Source organism: Amblyomma americanum, chromosome 2 (assembly GCF_052857255.1).
Source record: "Amblyomma americanum isolate KBUSLIRL-KWMA chromosome 2, ASM5285725v1, whole genome shotgun sequence".
Lineage (NCBI taxonomy): Eukaryota > Metazoa > Arthropoda > Arachnida > Ixodida > Ixodidae > Amblyomma > Amblyomma americanum.
Window position 1 is genome coordinate 100,393,155 of NC_135498.1, and position 19,338 is coordinate 100,412,492.

General features: G+C 48.3%; 1 protein-coding gene across 1 annotated transcript; it reads right to left on the reverse strand.

Moving 5' to 3' along the window:
* Positions 1-3,804: 3,804 nt before the first annotated feature.
* On the reverse strand, positions 3,805-15,795 carry LOC144119936 (solute carrier family 22 member 7-like). Its single transcript, XM_077652437.1, has 5 exons — positions 15,778-15,795; positions 14,670-14,972; positions 14,106-14,195; positions 7,839-9,021; positions 3,805-4,505 (listed from the first exon to the last, which is right to left on the reverse strand). The coding sequence occupies exons 1-5, from the start codon at positions 15,793-15,795 to the stop codon at positions 3,805-3,807; spliced, it is 2,295 nt and encodes a 764-aa protein (XP_077508563.1).
* Between the last annotated feature and the right edge of the window lie 3,543 nt (positions 15,796-19,338).

A 19,338-nucleotide genomic window follows, 5' to 3' on the forward strand; every position in this document is an offset into this window, starting at 1 on the left:
TATGCACTTCTCAGGAATTGTCAAAAGTGCATGCAACTGAGGAAGTCCATTGTACAGCGATGTCTGTCATAGTACCAGCATATGCTTCGCACAAACTGGCTCGGCTAGGGGTCATTCCTTACGGATAGGAGCTAATGCAGGTATAACTGTTCTGTCATATTACTGTTGGGTATGAAAATGTGTGTGTTCATTCATATTTATTACAGAGCAGTGGGATGTTTTATCACAGGTACAAACCCTGTTATGTGGTGTGAATTTCGGCAGTCGTATTGCTGAAGGCAGCATTTCATGAATATGTTGTAAGTGTAACGAGGACAGCCCAAAGTATGTATATGTATATGTATACAAATTGCGCATTTGTACGAAATATCAGATCTAATAATTCAGCCTAATGTACATATAATTATTTTTTTATTTACCTCCAGTTCATTGTTCTGCTTTGCATATTGATGTGAAATAAATAACTATACACCTTGTTACCCTCAGTGGGCACAGTTCATTTCTGAAACTGATTTATTCCAGGTAACGAAACCCACAGTATCGTTGTGAGGGGAAAGCATTTCTCATTTCTCCTACGACACAGCTTGGCAGAACTCTGCGATTCCTCCTCACAAGGCGACGTCAAATACAGCCCACAAACTGTCGTTACGCCGCGTACTTGTAACGAGTGCAAAAAATAGTCGCTGCATTATGATGATGATGCCAAAAACACACAAAAAAATCTATTAGTTTACAGAACCCTGATTCAGTTTTTCCATTAGTTGTTCAATATCAGTGGCAAGTGCCAGCAATCGAGGTGCCAGACGAGGTGTATAGACAGAATAAGAGAGTACGTTGCGATATTATGTAGGAAGCTATATTTTCACTGCTTTCAGCCTTGCTGTCAGGATTTTCAAGATTTCAACAACTGTCCTCAAACTTTAAAACATTGTTCATACGAAGGTGGCTGCTTTCAAACTGTATAGCTGCAAGCGAAATGGTGGCATAGTTAGGTTTGAAGATCAAGACAAACGTGGAGTTTATTGCAAGAGACACAAATGTCATCATTGAAACTGATACAGGAGTGGAGCATGATAAAATCGCAAGTGCTTCGCATGTATGATCAAACAAGAAACATCCAGTTACTTGTGGATCTCTGGTGCGTTGACGAGGGCCGGTCTGTCTTCCAGTAGTGCCAAATATGCAAGTTGCCGTGCGTAGATGTTAAGGGACCCCCTGTACAAACATGTTGCTGCTGGTGATGCACAGCGCATACTCGGGGATGGGGACAGCTTCATCAGGGATTTCACAGCAGCGCAGACTCGAGCACGGTGTCCATGGCGCGACAGCGGCCACATTCACACCGAGGATAAACGTCGTTATTATTATTGCTACTACTGCAAAACTGCACTTACACGCCGTCGCATACGCAGCCGAAGGCAATTTCGGAAAGACCGCTTTGTGCATGCATTGGCCGCGTTTTTGCGAGTTCTCGCATTAGTGCACGTTCGCCACGAACCATGCGACAAGCGCAAGATCGTGTGTTTCACGGTGCAGGAACGAAAATATAAAAGAAACGCGTAGAGGTGTGCGAATGGATTGCGGGAGCGGCAAAATTATGCCCCTCAATCTCGCAAACTCTACGCCACTATACATGTACCTGGTAAAAACACGTGAAAACAATTAAGGGTAGAAATGGAATCCAAACGGTTCAATGGGTGCTCGAGACAAAATATATAACATCACTTACGCAAACAGCAAAAACCGAGCTACAACATTCGGGGATGCAAGTGTTAGTGGCCTCGTTTAAATTTTCTCCGCGATATGTTTGACTGGTAGTGAATGACATATTGGCAAAGAGATCGGGCACTGCAGTTTGGCGAAAACAAAAAAATAACCCTTAGATGAGCAGCAAAATAACACGACAAAAACAGTGCTTGCCAGTTGACATTTCCTACACGCTTGGCGTCCGCTGGCGCAACCTGAACTTCGTCGAGCTTGACGTCTGCCTCCTCTTCGGAATCGCTGACCAGCGGGTCAAATATAAAGTTGTTCTCGTTGCCTCAAATACGATGGCACATACCCATGGTGGGGGATTGGCCAGGGTTTGGTGCAGATCCAAAAGAGATAAAACTCATCCATGTTTATCTCAAGCGGTGAAATAATGAAGTGGTTGTCGGGGTTCGCAAACGCGACGTCTTCTTCATCGTCTGTGTCGTCCTCCGATGCCTCATAATCAGTGTCCTCGCCAAAATAAAATTATTCGCCTTCCGACTCGGAGCTATTCGCCATTAATTTGCGACTTGCCCTGCTCCCGTCTCTCCGTCGTCTCCGTGTTTACGCGCACCACGTGCGTGTCAAGCAGAAGACGTGCCCAATCGACGTCACGGTTTTCCAGGCCCACGTGACAGCGCATGGTCTGGTTTTGGGCGTCGCGTAGAAACCTGGCAACTACGAACCGAAACCGAAACTGATGGGTACAAATCGTACGATTATTAATTATATAATACGATATCGTCCTTCTAACAATGTGTACCATGCTTACAAAATCGCTACGCATTATTCACTACCGAGAGGTGCAACACAAAGATGTGGTCTCTCTACCCCTTGAAGAGACCCGTTTGCTGTGCGATGTCAGTGCACAGTATAGGGGAACCCCAGGTAGCCAAATAATCTGGAGCCCTTCACTGCGGCGCCTATAATAGCCTGAGTTGTTTGGGACATTAAACACCATAAACGAAATTAGGCCGCTTAGTTATTCAGTTGTATTCGACTAATACAACTCAAGAACGAAGCTGCAAACGCTACTCAAAAGGCGGCCCTTCAGCCAATGGCGTAAGTCGGACGTCATCGGACGTCGTCTGTCAGACAACGCCATTGGCTGCAGCGCGTCCTTAGAGGAGAGTCTGTGGCTTCGTTTTCGACATAGCTTTTGTGTTACTATAAGCAAAGTGTAACTGGCAACCGGCCCCATTAACAGGGTATGCCTTAATATCAGGGTAACGCCAGTGAAAGGACTTCAGTTAGGGATCGCTAATTCGATAGACTCTGAAATTGGAGGAGAGTATTGAATTGTGGAATGGTTGCTTTAGTTTTCTTTAAAGGGGTTTAACGTCCTAGAGCGACTCGGCCTATGAGAAACGGTTGCACATTGTCGCCGCTACCGTGGTGTATATATAGAGAATAGACGAGGAGAGCATAGTTGCGGGTTTTATTTAGCTTATTGACAAACTAATGCCGCAGCTACACCAGGCTTTGCCGTAGGCTATATAAATAATGCATTAGTAGTCAAAAAACGTGCTCTCCCCACACCGCACTCCAGATCTCTAGCGCAAGACTGGTGGGAAGTTGGGACAGTTTCGCCATACGGTGCACTCTGCCCATCAAACAAATACCCGCATGTGAACTTTCCGCCAGTGGCGGACACAGTCGAACTTCGTTACGTGCTAGAACATATGTAGCAGAATTTTTTGGACACCATAAGAGCACGAAAATCGCTGAACGCTTCCAGTTGCCAGAGTTCTTGTGAATTGAGCGCTTTGTGGGCTACAGATCAATAAAATATCTTCCAACGATTCATTAGCAGCGTCTGGTAGTGTCCCTTTCGCAGTGCTACGCATATCCTGGGTACGAAACAATGTATATACTCTGTTAATGAGCACAGAGTCTAGAGTGAAAATGAGCTCAAAGTAAACAGTCGATGATTACATAAAATAAAGCAGAAAATTGAGTATGCGCTCCAGAAACACAAATATGATTACTGCCACCCTCTCTCCCCCCTCCCCCACCCCAAATCTCCGCGCATCTTGTTCTTCACTTCCGGCCCTATTTGGCTGCTCTCTGAATGTCGGATTGGCCGCTCTTGGCTCGCTTGCGCTTGATGCCTCTTCGAGCGACCCTCAGGGGAGACTGCAGCTGCCACTTTTCGGCCGCGAAGTCGTGCATCGTGTTGGCCGGCTGCAGCTCCGTCGTCTCCGGCAGCGCCAGCGCCATCACTCCGAAGAAGAGCAACAGCGCGGCCGCCGTGGCGTACATCAAGCCCTTCATGTCGGCCGACTGAATCTCGTTGAGGAAGGGCGCTATGAAGCAGCCCACACACCCGCACGTGTAGCTGAATGCCAGCCCCGCCCCGCGAACCACCGTCGGGTACAGATCGGCCGTCAGGATGAACAGGGTGACTGCGCAGAGGTCCCACAGCAGCATCCACACCACGATCAAGGCCGCTAGGACGTAGCCGGGAGCGCGAACCGTGTGCCCAATGGCCAGTGCTCCGGTCACGACGGCCATGATGATCAAGCTTAGGCTGAGCGTCCTGCGCCGCCCGGCGTACGTGATGACGATCACGTTCATGATGATCGCGGCCAGCCTGAGCAGGACCAACGCGATCTGTGCCCCGTGGTTGGAGCGCATGACTTGGCCCGTTAGGAGTTTGTAGTAGACGGCGAACCCGACGAGCCAGCACCCGAAGGCAACCAAGGACCGGTGGCGCAGGGACTGGTTCCGCACAAGTTCGGTGACGTGCACGTCTGCGATTAACATGCACGTGTTAAGAAATTACCGAGTGACGTTCGAAACAGTGGTTTTTGTTGTCCGGAGACAGCCTTCGAGGATCTCGAGGCTTCGAAAGTGTTTACACACCTTCGGTACTCTGTACTCATCAGACGAGAATACAGTTTCCTTAAAACTGCCTTGTCTGGAGTTTATTTACTTGTCGCTTGACTTCCATTTGATCGCCATGGCATTTTTGGGCTTCAAATCGAATAAAGGCTGAAAATGTCTGAGGGGGCCCGTACGAATAGTTGTAAGGGGCTTGAAGCTTTACAGGGAACAGTTATGTTTGAAGGGTTGTAATGACACACAGTCTGGGACTAACTTGTAATTCCTCACCCCGCTAGTAAATTATTGCAGAGAGACACTCGAATCGATGTGGTCGACATATCGAGTATGTACGGACTTCGGGCTCCAGTTATAGTCCTTAGGAGTAGCTCAGTAAAAAAAAAACGGGAGGGGGGGGGGGGAGCCAAGGAAAGGCGAGGTGGTTGCTGTTCTTTGGCTGCTGGTCAATGGAAGGTCAGGGACTCCAAAACAGCGGAGGGAAGGGGAGACGGTTTACAGAGGAAAAGGCACCCCCCTCCACTGCTTCAATTCAAGGACGTGGTTTATGTAAAGCATGGTGTGGCAGAGCTACTTGGCTTCACAGGCAAAGATTTTCGCTAAAATAAACTGAACCAATCATGTTTCAACAGAAATCATTGAGACACGTCCAAAGTTGCTGAGCTTGATTTAGTTAAACATTACATGCAACGAAAGAACGAAACGGTAAATTCCCCATAAAAGTTCCTCCAGCCAATGGCATCGAACGAGTTTCACGATGTCGTGGTTAATCCGTGTTTAATTCCCTGCAATGGTAGCCCAAATGGGATCAAGCATGCTTTAACTGAGCATGACAGGGGATAAGATAAAAAGATTAATACCGCGATGCCATAAAACTCGATCGGCGCCATGGGCTGTGGACTCTCCTTTGGGAGGAATTTGGCGTTTCGATCTTGAAATGTTCTAAGTAGCATCAAGATGGACGTCTCTGGTTGCTTGCGGCTCTGCTGCTTGTATGCGGGGTGGTGTCGCGTGAAGATAATACTCGCATTTGTTTAAAAAAAAGTCATCCATGGCAATGCGGATCATCACCGCCAGTTATTCTTCCTTGTTCTTTTTCAGTTGTCGCATTTGCCGCCAAATACTGTTTGACAATTGCGCCTGTGTTGTATGTAGCTTAACGGAAGCCACCAACTATAGGCACAGGGTGGTCGTCACGTGATTTTACGGGCTGTGTGAGCGGGGTGGTCACGCGGGACTGAACCGCGAGGTGCTGTTGTCACACTCGGACGTACGGAAGCTGTGGAGGGTCACGCCAGCTGCCACGTTAACGACAGACACCCGCACACTAAATGTTAACGCTATAAACAGAACGTGTGGCAGGCTACATTTCGATGTACGGTCTTTGTCAAACGCATACGGTTAAAGGAAGCTTGCTTCTGGACCACGCCGCGTAGCTTGTTATGCATTGACAGCGTTCGAAATCTTGTAGCTAAGGGGAACTCTAATTCTCCCCTTTCCGAAGATTAGGCCTTGCACGGATGCTGCCGGAGTTCGAAGCTTAGAAGCAAACCCCTCTGGGTTCTACATTTTACAAAGACAGTACACGCTTGCCGAGAAGTTTGTATCTAGTCGTAAATAAAGGACAGAAAATCGTTACCAAGACACCAAAAAGGATGAATGACTAACGAAAGCGTTAGGTCGAGCCTTTTCATTTTGTGGTCGTATTTTTATCGCTACCTGTTGTTTTGTGAAGCTGAAGTTTCGTAGGCTATCTAAATTCTTCCCGAGTGCCTCAGCGTGGCTCGCTCTGGAAACTTGAGCCCCATAGAACAATATTTCAGTTCCTTAATCAGACTCCTCGTTATTATTTCAGTTCCTTAATCAGACTCCTCGTTATTAAAGGGCTCTGCCTCTATGATGTCCGGTAACCACCAGAGTCCAGTCGACTGATATGATCAAGCGACGCTTCAGATCACCTTTGTCGCGGGAAACCATGCTTTATCCCATCACCAAATTTGAATTTCGTTGGGCAGACCCATACGGATTCACGAGCGAGTTGATACATAACGGTTATATAAAAGGGTGGAGAAAAAAATCACAGGGACACCTCCTTAGTTAGTGTTGGCAGTGCGATAGCACTATAAGCTGTTAATGTCTTTACCAAAAATGATGTCACGTGTGGTCTCGTGACGTCACTTCCCCTAAGCCATTAGGAATTATCCATTCTGATTATGTCTCCTCCTTGTAGCCATTGGGCGCATTTGTGGCCGACGGCACGTTTTTTTCTCCGATGAGGCTTTTAATCCTACCGCATTAATACGAGAGATACATCTAATTCCAGCTCACACAATGATCTGACTCGAAGTTGTTTCTCACAAAGCGCCCGCAGTAGCTCATGGGTTATGACGCTCGGCTGCTGACCTAATAGACGTGGGTTCGATCCCGGCTGCGGTGCTGGAATTTCGATGGAGGCGAAATGCTAGAGATTCGTGCAATGTGCTATGCCAGTGCACTTCAAAGAAGCCTCGGAGGCCATAATTTTTGGAGCCCTTCACTGCGGCGTCAATCATACCCTGAGTTGCCTTGGGACGTTAAACCCTCACAAACCAGTCCGCGGTCACAACCAAGCATAGAATTGCAAATAGCTGATGCGTGAACGCTTGGCGTGCTATCGTCTCTTAATGCTGGGTTTCCTATTTCTGCGCTGTTTTTTGGAGGAAAGTTATCTCACCTTGCATTGTGTTCCGATTTGTAGGAATGCATTATCATCGGAAAATTTGGAGGGGGAACTAAAGCTCCACCGAAGTATATGACACGATAGCGTTAACGAGTTATTGTCCATATATGTGGAATTGGTCAATCTCAACTTTACATTCATAGGTACCTGGGAGCCGTCACATCGCTTCGTCCGCAGTGTGGTTAAGGGATGAACCACTGCCCTGCGATGGGAGGGGCTGCCACCGGTGGGGATTGTGAGACCCTAGTTGTTCTTCCCCAACAACACCTCGCGATCAAGCATTCATTTAACGGCCACCTGCCACGGTGGTCAGTTTGCTCACTGTCCGGTGGGCAGGTTTTCATGACGCCACAACGTCGCGTAACATACGTGACCCACCTAGGTTTCATTCTCTCGCAGGAGGCCACCTGGGCCACCCTGCGCCTGCACCCACTACGCCGATGCCGGATTTTCTGGGTAACGGGGCCATTACCGCTATCGCGTTGTTATAACTGACTTCCGTGTTTTAGAAGGCAAAGACGAGCACCTTGAGGCCCCGAGAAAATGTCAGAGCTGCCGGGGTCCTGCTGCTGTTCCTGCTGCCGTTTGAGCTCGACCCTCAGCGCAGACAGGCGATGCTTGAAAGCGTCCGGGTCGGCGTTGTTGACGCGTGCCGCCCACGACAGCACGTCCTCTGCGCGTCGCATCTTCAGTACAGCCAGGAGCCAGCACGGCGACTCCTCCATCAGGTACACTCCAAGAACCAGGCCGCAGGTTGGCACCATGGACACAATCTGGACGGCCTTCCAGTCGGTGACCATGCCTAGCACGACAGCTTGATAGACGAAGGCCAGAAGCGCGCCGCCGGCTACGGCGCAGCTGCAAAAGAGGGCCCGGTGCTGCGTGTCGGTCACCTCGAACAGCACCACGGTGGACGTGACGACGACGCTGGCGGCCGCGGCGGACAGGAGGGCGCGGAGAGCGGCGAAGGCGATTAGTGTCTTGGCGAAGGCCACTCCTATGCCGGAGAACATGAGCAGGAACATCCAGATGCACAGCACGGGGCGCCTCCCGATCCTGTCAGCAGCGATCCCTGAAAACGGCAAAGCAATCACTCCTCCGAACATGTAGGCAGCTATCAGGACCGTCATGATCCAATCACGCTCACAGACGATGTTCCACTCTCTGATGATCGAGGCGGCCTCTACCTCGAAGTCCCAACCGGCGTCGCAGGGAATCGTACTCCTTTCTTCAAAGCCGTCTTCTTCCTCAAAAGGGAGCGGCGGCTCGTACCGAAGACACTTGTGGCGAGTCACGCCGTCAGCCTCGAGTGGCACGCTGGTGTTCCTCCATATCTCAGCTGGCACATGGGCGTACTCTGCTGGCGGCCGACACCAGTGGTCCGCAGGGAGTGCCAGGCTGTTGATCGCAGCTGCTTGCAGCACCGTAGTGAAGAAGGCCAGCGTGGTGCAGAGCAGAACGAGCCTCTGGAACCAGCCGTGGCCGAAAATGAGGATGTGGTCCAGTGGCGACGTGAGCACGGTAGAGGTGGCTGCTGTGACGGGGGCGGAGACCGTGTTGCCAGCCTCCTGCGGAGCTTCGGGGTTCTGCTGTGGCATCGGCGGAGGTGCGTAAGGACGGTGGCTGGAGCGCCGACTTTTCTTCGTCGAGTGAGGCTCCCTTTCAACGTTGGCCATATCTGCAGTGACGGGGGAGGCGGTGTGCGACGTCTGTGCCCGGTGAATAGGAACCAATTGCAATTATGGCGGCGCCTCCGTTGGGAACGGCCTTGCTCGTGAGCAGGCGCCGTTTTTTCTTCTTCTTTCTTCACTCGAGGCTTTGTGTGCGCAATAATGTCTTCTGAGCGGTATCTGAAGGCGTGAACAAACTTCACTTACCGGCACTGACATCGATTACGTGAGACATAAAATGCGAACCTAGTTAAGAAGAGACTGGAAACGAAAACAAAATAGAAAAAAAACATTGCATAAACCGCAATTTTTTCTAGCTGCGCAACTTTGAAATTCGTAGGTGATTCTCCTACACAACGTGTGGACAAATGTACCAATTACAACCAACAATAAAAGGTGGGGCACGCGTGATCAGCTGCCCGTGGCAGCCGGGATTCGAAAGCGTATCACGCATATGCCGAATTAACCGGCGCACGTAGCTCCGGCGTCGATCATAATCCCACACTAGAACAGTTTAATTCCTTCTCGGCGGCCGTCACCACAGACATAGTCAGCGTGCGCCGACCCAATCAGCAAATAACATGCGCCATAATCAGAAATTTTAGACGAACGCATCTTTCTTTGGGAAATAGTTTATCAACGCAATTTTTTTTTCCTACATCGTATGACTCCGCTATATCAATCAATATAATCCGTATATTTCGCCACGGCAGTGTTTCATTTTTTTCATTAACGTTTTTACTTTGCATCAAACCTCTGCGACAGGACGTTTGTTCCAAAGAAAACGTGGCAAACAGAGAGGGAGACTAGTTCAGGTGTTGAACTGTGTTGAGGTATTACAGAGTCGCTGTGCATGAACGGGTTCTTCTTTTGGTGAGCTTCTGGTTCTGTCATTTAAGTGTTCTCGGAGCTAGAAGCATGGATTTGGAAAGGCTGGCAGTGATGGGCAGCCAGCTGGAACTGACAGACACTGATCTCAGAAAATGCGTGGAAGATCAGGAGCGCGAAGAACGGCCGTTTGCCCGGCAGACTACGGAGGATGAGCGCAAGGCTGCGAAGGAGGCTGACGAATTTCGACAGGAAAGATGATTTAGAGACTTATTTTAGACGATTTGAAAGCCTTTCGAGGAATCAGAAGTGGCCGTAGGGCCGATGGTCTACAGCACTGGCTGCATGCACAAGTGGGGAAGCACTGAGTGTTTACGGGCGGTGGCCACCGGGTGATGTAGCCGATTATTCCAAGGTAAAAACAGCACTTTTGAAGCGATTTCGGTTCACCGCGTATGGCTTTCGGGAGAAATTCAACTCTGCAAACCGGAAGAACGGCGAAGACGCAGCTCAGTTCTCAGCGCGTCTTCGCCACTACTTTGACCGCTGGATCGAGCTTTAAGGTACCAAGACTGAGTTTCAGGAACTCAGGGAGCTCTGGATTAAGGAAAGGTTCCTACATGGCTGTCGTTCCAACATGGCGCTTTACCTGAAGGAAAGAAAGGCGAAGTCGCTGGGAGAGATGCTGGATCTCGCTGACCAGTTTTGAGAAGCGCAAGGAAGTCTGAATCTCTCCAGATCGAAGAAGGCCAACCTAGACGATGCCGAGAGGCCCGAATCTGACGAGAAAAGAGTACATCAACGAGCAGCGCCATATTGTTACCTTTGCAACCACATTGGGCATCAGGCGTCGCACTGCCGTACCCACACCAGTAAATATCACAGCCTTACTTGCTTCAAGTGTGGGCGAAGGGGGCACAAGGCACATGCGTGCCGCTCAGCGGTAAATGATAGGCCACAGGCAGCGTCCGTGTACTCACTGGCCAAGAGCCCAAATGAGGAGATCATTCGTGATGGCTACGTGGAGCTCAAAAATGGAAAGAGAATTCCCGTTGTGAACGCAGTCATGATGACGCGACCAATGTTTCTCGCCGAAGGACTCGCGGTGGTGGCCGGAACATTGGAGGGCAAGGGATGTCGGTATTACGGGATACGGGATGCAATACGGCGATCGTGAGAAGAAAGCTAATCCACGATGGCCAGATCGCAGGCGAGAAGAGGGCCGTTTATTCATTTTCTGGAGCAGCTCTCGTTTATTCATTTACTGGAGCAGTCTCCTGAGGAGGAGGCCTTGTGGTGGCATGTTAGCGCCGTGCGCTGTGAGGTGAAAAGCTTAAAGAAGAGACACGCAGCGGCTGGAATAAACCAGTTTGGCGGCAGCTGTTGTGGAACCAATACCTTCTACTGCAGCATAGCATCCAGCCACACTGGATCAGTGCTGTGGAGAAGACAACTGCGAAGTGCAAGGGACGCTTGCAGACCTAACATTCAGCTTGAAGTGTTGCTGTACGTTTCAGACTATGTAGTTTGAACTTGACCAGAATTTTATCTTACTCATTCAGTGTAAGACAGCAGAATTTTCGGCTATGCTTTCGTAAGTTCTATACAGGCAGTAAAACTGCTCACTGAGGCACGTAACTTCATCCTTTAGCTGTTCAGCCTTAGCACTCGAAGGATGAGGTGTGAATATTTGCACACGATGTTGGATGCAGGGCCAAAGTAGAGCCAAAGTAGACGCAAGTACAACTACAGCACAAATACTTTCTGCAGCTGAAGCTTCATAAACATTTTCTAAAAATCAAACAGCTGTAGCAGACCTAAGAGACAAGAAAAATCGTAGCAGTAAAAAGTAGGAGGACCTCAGAAAATAGCTTCCACTCATCATAAAGTAGGTCCGAGTAGCACGGCCAGAAAAGAGGCCGTGTTGGGGTCAGGATTAAGTAGCATTTATAAACCGTAATTGTCTAAGATGCATGATGCCTGCCCTCTAAAAAAAAGCTGTCTTTTGCTTTCTTTCTCGTTGTAAAGTTGCTTCCACAGTCGCAGGCTTAGTGACATTTTGCCCTGTTTTCTATGGGCAAATTGTTCTGTCCAATCAAAATTCCCGAAGTCTGTCATCCTTTTGATGCGAGTTCTTGTCCTTGCTTAGTAAAGCCTCTGAACGTCCCACAGGTGTATGCTTTCCGAAGTAATGTCCAGCATGTGTGCTCATTGTACTATTGCATCAGCAGGTTCTTTTAAATGCGAGGGTGTTGGGTAAAAAGTATAGTTTTTAACCGTTTGTAATGCAGCATAGCCCTCCAAATATGGACCTGGTTCCTGTGTGACGTTTTTTTTTGTATTGTAACACGTTGAATAAGTGATCTGATGGCCAAGGCAATTTTTACACAGACTCACAGGTGACTAGTGCTATGAAGCACTTGATGATGGTGATGATGAATTTTTATGTTGCAAGGGCATCTGAGGCCAAAGAGCGCAATGGCACATTATCGATTTCTTAAGGTGGGGTCAAAGACCCATTTTCCAAGAATTTGACCCTAAATAAGCCTAGCACCAGACCACGGGAAAACTTGTACCCATTGTATCACCGGTGGGTACCCGGCGGCACTGTGGATCGAACCCCGCACCTCCCGCATGCGAGGCGGATGCTCAACCACTCGGCCACCGCTGCTGTTGTCTATGAAGCACGTGTCGTGTGAAAGTTCTTTATATTTGTGCAGTGCAGATAGTGGATGACAAAAGAGAGGTAACACAAATAGTTTCAGGTGCAGATGTTTTGGAAAAAGCAGTAATTTGTGGGAAAATACTAAGCAAGCAAACGACCGTATTAACAATAAATTGAAACAAAAAAAGGCAACAAGAACCAGGTGTGGAACTATAGGCTGCAGTGTTTGCAAATCGTTAGGGAAGCCTATCTTGCTTCATCTCACCATGCAAGGTCAGCGAGCACTTAGATTTTACTTTTTATTTATTTGGTCAGTTCGCACCTAAAGGCTCTCTTTCATGGGTATCACGTGGGGGCGTACGTTGTTGGGCTAGTCGGTCAATCATAGTAAATACAAGGAGGGGGTACTGCGCACACAAAGACAAGGACAAGAAGATAACACAACAGGCGCAGACTCGCGACTAACTTTATTGACAACACGACACTCCTTAAATAGTTTCAAACTGTCACATCACACACATGTGGAAACCAAAAACTTGTCTTCATTCTGATACAGATTCATTCTGATACAGTTTCATTCTGATAATAGTTTCAAACTGTCACATCACACACATGTGAAAACCAAAAACTTGTCTTCATTCTGATACAGTTTGATAGAAGGGTCACTTACGCAATCTTTATCCTTCTGTTTGATACAAAACGCCTCCGCCAACTCACGCGCCACCTGGTCACGGCTCCTCCTCAAAACTTTTGTATCTGTCAGCAAAGGCAGGCAAGGGTTATTGCGCGTAGCATCCGGGCATGCGCCACAATGCAGGGGTAAATTCGACCCTGTCCCTGATTTCATGGAACGCTGGTGTTCCCTTAAGCGCTCATTCAGACATCGGCCTGTCTGACCGATGTATACCCTGCCACAGGTGAGGGGAATCTGGTATACGACACCCGTCTGGCACCTGACAAAACGAGTGGCATGACGCTTCTCGCAGTCCGCTTTCCTCTTCCCCCCGGACATGACCTGAGGGCACAATGAGGCCAACTTGCATGGGGCGGTAAAAAATACCGGCACTCCGTAGCGTTTCGCCACGTTCTTCAAGTTGTGGGAAATTCTGTGGATATACGGTAGAACCACTGGCCTCATTTCCTTAGAACGGCCACTATCCCGGCACGTACTATCTTTCAGTTTGCGCAGGAGCTTCTCTGCCACTGCAACAATGATTGAAGCAGGAAAACCAGCCTTCGTCATCCTAATTACCTGATTATTGAGGCTCTCGTGCATCAGGTGAGCGCAAGACTTAGACAAGGCGCCCTGTAAGCAATACGTTCCGATAGCCCGTTTAACAGTCTTGGAATGTGCTGACCTGAAAGGCAACAGGTCGTTCCGTGCACGTGGTAAGTACATCCAGCAAACGTGATCTGGTGTTAAAGTCAGGTTAATATCTAAAAACTGTAGCTTGTCATGTTCCGGTAACTCGTGAGTAAAGGTCAGACCCTTCCCATGTCGTCTGAAAATCGACAAAAATTCTTCCACAATCACAGTGTGCGTCGCGTCAGGTCGATCTTTAAGAAACACTAAATAGTCATCAACGTACCTAAATATTTTCAGAGTTGTCTCATCGTCAAAATAGCGCACCAGATCACAGTCAATGCTGGACAAGAAGATGTCAGCCAGTACAGGTGCCACACAGGAACCAATGCAGATTCCTTTGCGCTGAACAAGGACCTGATCGTTAAAAGATACAAAGGTAGACCCAAGATAAAACTCAAGTAAAGACATAAAATTGTTCAGCGTTATACCGCAGGCATTCTGAAAAGCTATTACACCCCTATCTTCAATACAAGACCTGACGGAGCAAAACAGGGCATCGTGGGGTATTGAAAAGAACAGGTTTTCAACGTCAATTGAAAAGGCGTAGCCTACAGGTGGAGCATCCTGTAGGTAGGCGAGTATATCATCCTAGTTCCTAGTCAAGAATGGGTCTTCCACTACCACCAATTTCAAACACTTTTGAATAAACACACTTACTTCACGCTGCCAAGTACCTTTTTCACTTACTATGCACCTAAAGGGCTTGTCAACCTTATGTGTTTTAACAGTGAAAAACAGTTCTAAGCTATCGCGCTTGGAGTTAATAACTGCTCTAGACAGTTTATCTAAAGCAAGGTCCTTGCACAGCACTGAAGCTTGGGTCTTTACCTTTGACGGTTTCACCTTCTTCCGAACAAAGTTCTTTTCGAGTGCTTGAGCAGCTTTTTCACCAAGTATCCCCGAAGGCAGGACGACGAAGCCTCCATCTTTATCAGCTTGCAGAAGGGCCAAGCCGTTGTCTTTGAAGAAATAGACAACTTCGAAGAAATAGGCAACTTCTTTTACTGATGTCTTGAGGCTTGAAGTGCTCCCACTCGCAGACCTCCGTGGCCTAGCAGCGGTCCGTAGAAGGCTGTCAACACCATCTAGTAGGCACCGCTCCTGGTCCTCATCAGATGCCTTCCGCGCCAGCTGCCGGTTCAATGAAAGCAGCTCATGCGCAGGCACACTAGGCTCAATGCTGAACTTCGGTCCTTTCTTCAGCGCCTCAACAATTCCACTCGGTAACTCGGCATCGGCCAGTACTGGCACGGAACCACCGTTATCCTTGGATCTTCGCCTATCTTTGGGAAGTCGTAATAGGAGACATTTCCACCAGAAATCCACTGCCTGGGCTGTCTGACGTCGTAAGGCCCGTAGCCTTACTTCTCCTACCCATTCGGGGTTTGTCCGGAACGCGAGCAGACGCAACCAGTCGTATAGGAGCCTGATCTGACGCCAAAGTTCAGATCTTAGAATTTTGCACACGCGTCTAACATGACCTGTTGCCTTTCAGGTCAGCACATTCCAATACTGTTAATCGGGCTATCGGAACGTATTGCTTACAGGGCGCCTTGTCTAAGTCTTGCGCTCACCTGATGCACGAGAGCCTCAATAATCAGGTAATTAGGATGACGAAGGCTGGTTTTCCTGCTTCAATTATTGTTGCAGTGGCAGAGAAGCTTCTGCGCAAACTGAAAGATAGTACGTGCTGGGATAGTGGCCGTTCTAAGCAAATGAGGCCAGTGGTTCTACCGTATATCCACAGAATTTCCCACAACTTGAAGAACGTGGCGAAACGCTACGGAGTGCCGGTATTTTTTACCGCCCCATGCAAGTTGGCCTCATTGTGCCCTTAGGTCATGTCCGGGGGGAAGAGGAAAGCGGACTGCGAGAAGCGTCATGCCACTCGTTTTGTCAGGTGCCAGACGGGTGTCGTATACCAGATTCCCCTCACCTGTGGCAGGGTATACATCGGTCAGACAGGCCGATGTCTGAATGAGCGCTTAAGGGAACACCAGCGTTCCATGAAATCAGGGACAGGGTCGAATTTACCCCTGCATTGTGGCGCATGCCCGGATGTTACGCGCAATAACCCTTGCCTGTCTTTGCTGACAGATACAAAAGTTTTGAGGAGGAGCCGTGACCAGGTGGCGCGTGAGTTGGCGGAGGCGTTTTGTATCAAACAGAAGGATAAAGATTGCGTAAGTGACCCTTCTATCAAACTGTATCAGAATGAAGACAAGTTTTTGGTTTCCACATGTGTGTGATGTGACAGTTTGAAACTATTATCAGAATGAAACTGTATCAGAATGAAGACAAGTTTTTGGTTTCCACATGTGTGTGATGTGACAGTTTGAAACTATTTAAGGAGTGTCGTGTTGTCAATAAAGCTAGTCGCGAGTCTCCGCCTGTTGTGTTATCTTCTTGTCCTTGTCTTTTTGTGCGCAGTACCCCCTCCTTGTATTTACTATGATTGACCGACTAGCCCAACAACGTACGCTCTTAAACTATGTTTCTTCTACCTTGGGCCCTTTCTTTTGTGTTGCTCCTTCAAACTGTCATGTTTCAACTGTGATTAGCGCCATTGTAGGTGCGACCTGCCGCACAAGGTTTTTGGGTTTCTGTCTGAAGAGAGGCCTGGTGCCGTCGGAATTCATCGCTCTGTTTGGGTACATGGTGCCCTCTGCGGGACATGTTAGACACGTGTGCAAAATTTTAAGATCTGAACTTTGGCGTCAGATCAGGCTCCTATACGACTGGTTGCGTCTGCTCGCGTTCCGGACAAACCCCGAATGGGTAGGAGAAGTAAGGCTACGGGCCTTACGACGTCAGACAGCCCAGGCAGTGGATTTGTGGTGGAAATGTCTCCTATTACGACTTCCCAAAGATAGGCGAAGATCCAAGGATAACGGTGGTTCCGTGTCAGTACTGGCCGATGCCGTGTTACCGAGTTGAATTGTTGAGGCGCTGAAGAAAGGACCGAAGTTCAGCAGTGAGCCTAGTGTGCCTGCGCATGAGCTGCTTTCATTGAACCGGCAGCTGGCGCGGAAGGCATCTGATGAGGACCAGGAGCGGTGCCTACTAGATGGTGTTGACAGCCTTCTACGGACCGCTGCTAGGCCACGGAGGTCTGCGAGTGGGAGCACTTCAAGCCTCAAGACATCAGTAAAAGAAGTTGCCTATTTCTTCGAAGTTGTCTATTTCTTCAAAGATAACGGCTTGGCCCTTCTGCAAGCTGATAAAGAGGGAGGCTTCGTCGTCCTGCCTTCGGGGATATTTGGTGAAAAAGCTGCTCAAGCAGTCGAGAAGAACTTTGTTCGGAAGAAGGTGAAACCTTCAAAGGTAAAGACCCAAGCTTCAGTGCTGTGCAAGGACCTTGCTTTAGATAAACTGTCTAGAGCAGTTATTAACTCCAAGCGCGATAGCTTAGAACTGTTTTTCACTGTTAAAACACATAAGGTTGACAAGCCCTTTAGGTGCATATTAAGTGAAAAAGGTACTTGGCAGCGTGAAGTAAGTGTGTTTAATCAAAAGTGTTTGAAATTGGTGGTAGTGGAAGACCCATTCTTGACTAGGAACTCGGATGATATAGTCGCCTACCTACAGGATGCTCCACCTGTAGGCTACGCCTTTTCAATTGACGTTGAAAACCTGTTCTTTTCAATACCCCACGATGCCCTGTTTTGCTCCGTCAGGTCTTGTATTGAAGATAGGGGTGTAATAGCTTTTCAGAATGCCTGCGGTATAACGCTGAACGATTTTATGTCTTTACTTGAGTTTTATCTTGGGTCTACCTTTGTATCTTTTAACGATCAGGTCCTTGTTCAGCGCAAAGGAATCTGCATTGGTTCCTGTGTGGCACCTGTACTGGCTGACATCTTCTTGTCCAGCATTGACTGTGATCTGGTGCGCTATTTTGACGATGAGACAACTCTGAAAATATTTAGGTACGTTGATGACTATTTAGTGTTTCTTAAAGATCGACCTGACGCGACGCACACTGTGATTGTGGAAGAATTTTTGTCGATTTTCAGACGACATGGGAAGGGTCTGACCTTTACTCACGAGTTACCGCAACATGACAAGCTACAGTTTTTAGATATTAACCTGACTTTAACACCAGATCACGTTTGCTGGATGTACTTACCACGTGCACGGAAAGACCTGTTGCCTTTCAGGTCAGCACATTCCAAGACTGTTAAACGGGCTATCGGAACGTATTGCTTACAGGGCGCCTTGTCTAAGTCTTGCGCTCACCTGATGCACGAGAGCCTCAATAATCAGGTAATTAGGATGACGAAGGCTGGTTTTCCTGCTTCAATCATCGTTGCAGTGGCAGAGAAGCTCCTGTGCAAACTGAAAGATAGTACGTGCCGGGATAGTGGCCGTTCTAAGGAAATGAGGCCAGTGGTTCTACCGTATATCCACAGAATTTCCCACAACTTGAAGAACGTGGCGAAACGCTACGGAGTGCCGGTATTTTTTACCGCCCCATGCAAGTTGGCCTCATTGTGCCCTCAGGTCATGTCCGGGGGGAAGAGGAAAGCGGACTGCGAGAAGCGTCATGCCACTCGTTTTGTCAGGTGCCAGACGGGTGTCGTATACCAGATTCCCCTCACCTGTGGCAGGGTATACATCGGTCAGACAGGCCGATGTCTGAATGAGCGCTTAAGGGAACACCAGCGTTCCATGAAATCAGGGACAGGGTCGAATTTACCCCTGCATTGTGGCGCATGCCCGGATGCTACGCGCAATAACCCTTGCCTGATACAAAAGTTTTGAGGAGGAGCCGTGACCAGGTGGCGCGTGATTTGGCGGAGGCGTTTTGTATCAAACAGAAGGATAAAGATTGCGTAAGTGACCCTTCTATCAAACTGTATCAGAATGAAGACAAGTTTTTGGTTTCCACATGTGTGTGATGTGACAGTTTGAAACTATTATCAGAATGAAACTGTATCAGAATGAAGACAAGTTTTTGGTTTCCACATGTGTGTGATGTGACAGTTTGAAACTATTTAAGGAGTGTCGTGTTGTCAATAAAGTTAGTCGCGAGACTGCGCCTGTTGTGTTATCTTCTTGTCCTTGTCTTTTTGTGCGCAGTACCCCCCTCCTTGTATTTACTATCACGTGGGGGGTTAGTGTACAGGGCGTATCAGGATCAAGAACAGCAACAAAAATATATTGTTTACCTTTCTGAAAGGCTTCTTCTGCTCTGCAAGTGCGATGAACAGTTTGCATTATGAAAGTCAAATTGATAACGCCATAAGTGCAACAAAGGCGAAATTAACGAGAGTTTGGCACAGCTTTAAAAAATTGAAACGTTCTTCCAAATATCACACAGTGCACTTCATGTTTCGCAGTTATACATTGTTCCACAGGTGGCAGGAACTCTGCAAATAACACCCATGCGGCACTGAGTAAAATGGGCTATGCATTTGACGTGACTTATTGTCGTAATGGCCCCAACTGCTCGTCGCGCATTTTTGTTTTATATAGACTAGATGATTTAGCCTGG

What these genes read in the sequence shown, in the direction of transcription:
- LOC144119936 (XM_077652437.1), bottom strand. An exon ending in CCAGCATTGACTGTGATCTG is followed by an intron (nt 9,022 to 14,105) that starts GTGCGCTATTTT and finishes CACCGGGCACAG; the next exon opens with ACGTCGCACACCGCCTCCCC. An exon ending in CATTTTCTCGGGGCCTCAAG is followed by an intron (nt 4,506 to 7,838) that starts GTGCTCGTCTTT and finishes TGTTAATCGCAG; the next exon opens with ACGTGCACGTCACCGAACTT.